The sequence below is a fragment of the Felis catus genome, chromosome E2 (assembly GCF_018350175.1).
Source record: "Felis catus isolate Fca126 chromosome E2, F.catus_Fca126_mat1.0, whole genome shotgun sequence".
NCBI lineage: Eukaryota > Metazoa > Chordata > Mammalia > Carnivora > Felidae > Felis > Felis catus.
The window spans coordinates 8,316,353-8,323,805 of record NC_058382.1 but is presented as its reverse complement, the minus strand read 5'-3'; the positions used below and the strand labels follow the sequence as shown (position 1 = coordinate 8,323,805).

Sequence of the window (7,453 nt, the reverse complement as noted above, 5' to 3'; positions counted from 1 at the left end):
TATATCAAGGGAACACAGAGAAAAGTCGCTTATAAGATACAACAGGAGGGGCACCTGGGTGGCCCAGTCGGTTGGGCCTCCGACTTTGGCTCAGGGCGTGCTCTCACCAGTCCCGAGTTCGAGCCCCGCATTCGGGCTCTGTGCTGACAGCTCGGAGTCTGGAGCCTGTTTCGGATTCGGTGTCTCCCTCTCTCTCTGCCCCCCCCCCCCACTCATACTCCATCCCCCTCTCTCTCAAAATTAAATAAACATTAAAAAAAAGAAATAACAGGAATTTCAATATACATATCGTAGAGTTACTAGATTTAGCAAATAACAAAGGGCATTCAATTATACTTGAATTTATGACAAGTAATGTAAACAACAAATACGTTTTTTAGCATAAGTATGTCCCACACAATATCTGGGACATACTTATGTTGAAAAACTATCTGACATTCAAAATTTTTTCAGTGTTTATTTATTTTTGAGAGAGAGAGAGAGAGAGACAGAGCACAAGCAGGGAAGGGGCAGAGAGAGAGGGAGACACAGAATCAGAAGCAGGCTCCAGGCTCTGAGCTGTCAGCACAGAGCCCGACGTGAGCCTCGAACCCGTGGGCCACGAGATCATGAACTGAGCTGAAGTCAGCCACTCAACCGACTGAGCCACCCAGGCACCCCTATATGAAATTCAAATGTAACTGTGTCCTATAGCATAAGTATATTCCAAATACTGTGTGGGGAGATACTTATGCTAAAGAATTATTGCTTGTTCATCTGAAAGTTGAATGTAAGTGAGCCTCCCATATTTTTTCTGGCCACCCTAAGATGTTGGAGCTGTCTCTGCTAGAAAACGTAGTGGGGTGTCGGACGCGGCACTGTCCTATAGTGAGTGAGTTTGAATGTAAAAATGGGGAACAGAAGCTGTTTGCTCAAGAAGTGGAGAAAGGGGCGCCGGGGTGGCTCAGTGGGTTAAGCGTCCGACTCATTTCCGCTTAGGTCATGATCTCACAGTTCCCGGGTTCGAGCCCTACGTCGGGCTCTGTGCCGATGGTGCGGAACCTGCTTGGGATTCTCTTTCTTTCTGTCTCTCTGCCCTTCCTCTGCTTGTGCTCTCTCTCTCTCAAAAATAAATGTAAAACCTAAAAAAGAAAAAAAACCCAAAGTGGAGAAAAACACCAGGAGCTGAGGTATTGTGCGTTACAATGGTCCGCCAAGTTATGTCCTGCTTATATGTAAAAGGGAGCTAGGGTCTAGGCTCTGCTAAATGAGAAGAGGCTTCTGCCCTTGGAGAGTGTCTGCTTCGGGGGTGAGAAGAGTGTTACCGATGCGGGACACATCTCCTTGTGTGTTCTGTATCTTATAAGACATCCGGGTTCCCTGGCCACCCCCCCACCCCACCCCAGGTAGGGCCTGCATCACTGGGCACCCCAGAAAGCCACCCAAGCCCCGGCCGGGTAGACCGTGCCGAGACTGCTCTGATGCCTGGCCGCACAGCCGAGCCAGAATTCCCGGAGAGAACCTCACATCCCTCCCCCAGAGCCTGACCCAATGCCTCTGTCCCCAGGAAACCTTGGAAGATCTGGACAAGAACAAAGATGGCTACGTCCAAGTGGAGGAGTACATTGGTGAGTTGAACCTGATCCCCTCCCTGAGGACGCTTGTCTTCTCCCGAACAGCCCAGTGTATACCACCCATGGGAGAGCCATGGCCCTCTGAAGGGGGGGCAGGGGCACTGCTTGAGTTCATGTAGCCACCTCATGTAGCCACCAGACATTTATTAGGCACCTACTGTGTGCTGGGCCCCTCATGTATTTATCGATCACCCACCGTGTGTCAGGCCTAGCAAACATTTATTGAGTACACATTTTTGCTGGGCCTAGCCAATTTTTATCAAGCACCTACTATGTGCCAGACCAGAAGAGCATTTATCAAGCACCTACTGTGTGCCAGGACCAGGAAGCATGGATTGAACACCTACTGCATGGTAGCGGTTGAGGATACAGCAGAGAATATCCCACACCGGGTTCCTTCCTGGGAGGGTCTGGAATCTGCAAAATCCGGCCTCAGGGGCTGCATTGGTTGGGGTGGTAAGTCAGGGAGCTTGTCTTGAACTTGTATTTGCACAGCAAAGGCTTTGTCTCCTGTTATTCAGAATTTGGGGGGTGGTCTTGTGACACCCCCAAATTTGCCCTCGGCCCCGCCTCTACCCCTGTCTTGAGGGGCAAAGAATTTAGTTGAGGGGAAAGCTGTTAAACATGGATATTTTTTCAAGTTTGAAAATATTTTTCTTTTTCTTTAAGAAAAATTTTTTTGTGTTTATTATTTTTTTATAAAGTGTTTTTTTAATGTTTATTTTTGAGAGAGAGACAGAGCATGAATGGGGGAGGGGCAGAGAGAGAGGAAGACCACAGAGTCCGAAGCAGGCTCCAGGCTCTGCATTGTCAGAACAGAGCCCGATGCGGGGCTCGAACTCATGAACCGTGAGATCATGACCTGAGCTGAAGTCGGACGCTTAACCGACTGAGCCACCCAGGCGCCCCTTAATGTTTATTTTTGAGAGAGAGACAGAGCATGAGTGGGGGAGGGGCAGTGGTTGGGGGACGCGTACAGAGACTCCCAAGCAGGTTCCTGGCCGCAACGAAAGTGCGGAGCCCGACTCGGGGCTCGTTCTCATGACCATGAGATCACTACCTGGGCCGAAACCAAGAGTCGTATGGTGAACTGACTGAGCCACCCACGTGCCCCAACGCATTTTTTTTTAAAGTTTATTTATTCATAATCTCTACACCCAACATGAGGCTCGAACTCACGACCCCAAGAAGAGAGTCACATGCTCTACCGACTGGGCCAGCCAGGCCTCTCAAGACCTTTTTATTTATTTCTGAGAGAGAGAGAGAGAGAAAGAGAGACAGAGCGCAAGTGGGGGAGGGGCAGAAGTATCTGAAGCAGGTTCCAGACTCCGAGCCGTCAGCGCAGAGCCTGGTGCGGGGCTTGAACTCATGACCCGCGGGTTCATGACCTGAACCGGAGTCAGACACTTAACCAGCTGAACCATCCAGGCGCCCCAAGACCTTTTTATTTAAGCATAATTCATTTTTTTCTTTTCTTTTTTTTTTTTTTTTTTTACATCTATGAGGGTAGAAGTCCCCCACCCCCCCCCCCCCCGCCCCGTAAGCAAGAACTGAAGCATCGTCACTGACTAAGAACGAAAGCTGGCACCCTGTCACATGCTGGCCTCTGTTCTAAGTGGTTAGCACCTCATCAGTTCAGTTAATGCCCCCCTCAACCCCTACGAGGCTGTGATTCTCCTGTATTACGGATGAGGAAGCTGAGGCCCGGAGGGATAGATACTTGACTGAGGAGTAGGACGTCAGTTCAGGCGGCCGAGCCCAGGGTCCCACCCGGACCCCCCTAGGCTGCTTCTCTTCCTTGTGGGGTTCCGGACTCCCCAGGGTACCTTAACTTCACAAATTTGAGTGGTATGGGGAAGAACGGGAAGGAGGAGTACTGAGGGGGTGTCACGGGCCCTGAGCCAGGCTGGGAGGGGGGGCAGGTGGCGAGTCAGGGAGGGTGGGAGAGGTGGGGGTGCGCCGTGCTCCGGGGTGCGGGCTTCACAGCCGGCCTGCCTCCTTCCCACCTGCCCCCCCCACCCCCAGCTGTGTGACCGCCCATGAGTTCCTCGTCCTCGGTGTCCTTGCCTCTAAAGGCGGTCATAGGGGCGCCTGGGTGGCGCAGTCGGTCGGTTAGGCATCCGACTTCAGCCAGGTCACGATCTCGCGGTCCATGAGTTCGAGCCCCGCGTCGGGCTCTGGGCTGACGGCTCAGAGCCTGGAGCCTGTTTCCGATTCTGTGTCTCCCTCTCTCTCTGCCCCTCCCCCGTTCATGCTCTGTCTCTCTCTGTCCCAAAAATAAATAAACGTTAAAGGCGGTCATAGAGCACCCAGCAGGTACAGTCACCTGTAGGCCCCCCAAACTCCCCTCAGCACATGAACGCCCGAACGAAAGGTCTATCCAGGCAATGGAATGTTATTGGGGCATACAAAGGGATAAAGGATTAATACAATGCTACAAAGTATATAAGTCTTGGAAACAGCGCGCTGAGTCGCAGTGGGGTACAGGAAACCAAAGTGACGTTGTGTGGCAGCTACACTTTAATAAGAAAACGGGGGCACCTGGGGGGGGTTCACTCTGTTTGAGGCTCTTGATTTCCACTTGGGTCATGATCTCCCAGTTCGCGAGTTTGGCCACGATATCGTATGACTGCATTTATATGAAATGTTCAGGATAGGAGAATTCATGCCGACAGGAATTAGATTACTGGTCGCCAGGGGCTGAAGGGGGGCAGGGGGGAGGATAGGGAGTAACTTTTTTTTTTTTAATATTTATTTATTTTGAGAGAGAGAGAGAGCACGAGCAGAGGAGGGGCAGAGAGCGAGAGGGAGAGAGAGAATCCCAAGCAGGCTCCACACTGTTTTTTTTTTTTTTTTAATAATTAAAAAAATTTTTTTAGATATATTTTTTGGGAGAGAGAGAGAGTAAACAGAGAAGGGACAGAGAGGAGACAGAGAATCCCAAGTCAGCTCTGTGCGAAGCTCAGTGCGGGGCTCGAACCTGCAAACCTTGAGATCATGACCTGAGCCAAAATTAAGAGTCGCCGCTCAACCGACGGAGCCACCCCGGTGCCCCTTGAGGGAGGTTCTGAAAGCGGGGTGAGCTGTTCCAAGGGTGGCACACAGCATTTCACGTGTGTATCCCTCAGACTGATTGCCAGTTGAGGAAAGGATCGATCAGTCAAGTCACTTTCCCTGTAGCAGGACTGTCACCTGTAAATGGGGTGTTGCCGTTAGTCCCATTCAAACAGAGGAGGAGACCGAGGCCAGGGAAAGCGAAGGGGGCTGCCCGGGGCCCCTTGGTCAGGAGCGGTCGGGGACCGGACGGAGCCCCTGGTGGTCGCGGCCCCAAACCGCCTGACGTCACCCCTGTCGCCCGACTCAGCGGATCTGTACTCGGCCGAGCCCGGGGAGGAGGAGCCGGCCTGGGTGCGGACCGAGCGCGAGCAGTTCCGGGACTTCCGCGACCTGAACAAGGACGGGCGGCTGGACGGCAGTGAGGTCGGCCACTGGGTGCTGCCCCCCGCCCAGGACCAGCCACTGGTGGAGGCCAACCACTTGCTGCACGAGAGCGACACTGACAAGGTGTGCAGGGGTGGCCGGGGAGGGGGGGAGGCTCTGCAGAACTGACCAGACCCACCTTGGGGCTGCCGGGGTCCCTGTTGGGCCCAACAGACAGACTGAGAGGGGTGCGGGAAGGGAGGAGCGGAGAGCCAGAGAGAGGGGGATGGAGACCTGGGGGGGGGCCACAGAGGTCCAGAGAGGAGTCTCACAGGCAGAGCCCCTTGTCATCCCTGCTGACCTCTGACCCTCCCTCCAGGATGGGCGGTTGAGCAAGGCCGAGATCCTGAGTAACTGGAATATGTTCGTGGGCAGCCAGGCCACCAACTACGGCGAGGACCTCACGCGACACCACGATGAGCTCTGAGCCCCAGTGTGCCCGCTACAGCCTTGTGGCCCCGTGGGATGACCGGAGGAGGGGCCCCGGTGGCCAGGCCCCCCTCCCCATCTGGACCTGCGGGATGTGGCCACACCCACCCCGTGTCCCTGTCCCCCTGAGCTCTCAGGGACCCACCAGGTCAAACTTCTCCAGGACGCTGCAGCCCCTCCCTGCCCTCTCCCCTCCCCCGGGGTCTCACAGACCCAAAGGGTGAGTGACCATCTGTTTCTCACTGGCAGAACCCCCCCCAGCCCAGACCAGGGCCCCCCCGTGTCAAGCTCAGCCTTCAAGAGCCGCCACTGACCATTCCAGCTCCGAATCTGGGCCTCACACCCCACAACAGAGAAACACTTCCCGCCCAGCACCCCACCGGCCCCCCCAAGGACTCGTCCGCCAGCCTGCACGGCCCCCACAGTGCCTCCTCTCTGCCAGGGAGGCAATAAATTCCAGTGCTGGGGCCTTGTCTGTGTGTCTCTGAGGGGGTGACGGGGGCCTTGGGGAGGAATTGGGGGCTGTGCCTGGGAGCTGGGGGGGAGGGGGACCGTGGGCTGGATGGAGGGGGGACAGGCGTTTGGAGAGGAGGCTCTAGGCGTCAGCAGGTTTTGAGGGCATTCCTGGAGCCCCCTGGAGAGCACAGGACGGCAGTGTGCTGTTGGCTGAGTGGCCCGGGGGTGGGGGCCTCCCTGGTGAACAGAATGAGGAAGTAAGCCCTGGGGACATCTGGAGGGAGAGCCCGCCAGACAGAGGGAACAGCAGGAACAGCAGAGTGTGCCCCGCGTGTGTGGATCAGCCAGGAGGCCGGTGTGGCTGGAATGGGGTCAGCGAGGTGGAGGGGTGGGGGAGGTAAGAGCAAACAGCTGGAATCTGGTGGTACAGGGTCCCGTGGACAGGTCTTCGGGGTCGCTTTGCGGTGAGACGAGATAGTTACGGGCAGAGACCCAGAGAGGCGGGGACAGAATTTGCACTCAGTGAGCTGGGAGCTCGAGGAGGGTCCTGAGTAGATGTGAGCTGACTTGGGTTCTAACACGGCGGGGTCTTCGCTGGTGAGTTGGGGCAGAAGGACAGGATGGTACAGGCATTTATTCCTCGTGCAGCCCTGTGACACCCACTGGTTTAAATTCTCCTCTAGAGCTCCCAAAGGATCTATAAGAATAAGGTCACCAAAAGGTTTGTAACAGCTTTAACCAGGAGAGCCACAAGCCAGAAACAGCCCATGCGCTCATCCACAGGAGAAGGGGTAAATACGCCGTGGAACCTTCCCCCAGGCGACGTCACACCAAGGGAAAAGAATGATGTGGGGCACCTGGTTGGCTCAGTCGGTAGAGCACGTGACTCTTGATTTGGGGGTTGTTAAGTTTGAGCCCCATGTTGGGAGTAGAGATTACCTAAAAATAAAATCTTAAAAAGATATATTCCTGGGGCACCTGGGCGGCTCAGTCATTGGTTGAACATCTGACTTAGGCTCAGGTCACGATCTCAGTTTGTGGGTTCAAGCCCTGCGTCGGGCTCTCTGCTGTCAGTGTGGAGCCTGCATCAGATCCTCTGTCCCCCACTCTCTCTCTCTCTAAAAAAAAAAATATATATATTCCCTGGATTTTTAGGGCAGTTAAACTGTTATGTATGATATGCTAATGATGGATAAATGTCATTATATTTTTGTCAAAATGGCTTAGTTGAGAGTCCAACTCTTGATTTTGACTCAGGTCATGATCCCGGGGTCCTGGTAGTGAGCCCTGTGTCATGCTCCACGCTGGGTGTGGAGCCTGCTTGGGATTCTCTCTCTCCCTCTCCCCCTTTGTCCCTCTGTCCCTCCCTCTCAAACAACAACAAAGTCCCTAGCATGTACCACACAAAGAGTGAACCCTAATGTATTTATGCACTTTAGTTAATAATAATGTATCAATGTTGGCTTAGCAATTAT

General features: G+C 54.1%; 1 protein-coding gene across 1 annotated transcript in view; it reads left to right on the top strand.

The window, feature by feature from the left end:
- The window catches only part of RCN3 (reticulocalbin 3), a 13,748-nt gene extending 7,757 nt beyond the window's left edge, over positions 1-5,991 (top strand). The window contains exons 5-7 of the mRNA XM_011289682.4: positions 1,547-1,607; positions 4,978-5,177; positions 5,413-5,991. Of these exons, the coding sequence (XP_011287984.1) occupies positions 1,547-1,607; positions 4,978-5,177; positions 5,413-5,520 (369 nt within the window). The 3' untranslated portion in view covers positions 5,521-5,991. The remainder of the gene's footprint in view (positions 1-1,546; positions 1,608-4,977; positions 5,178-5,412) is intronic.
- The last annotated feature ends 1,462 nt before the right edge of the window (positions 5,992-7,453 follow it).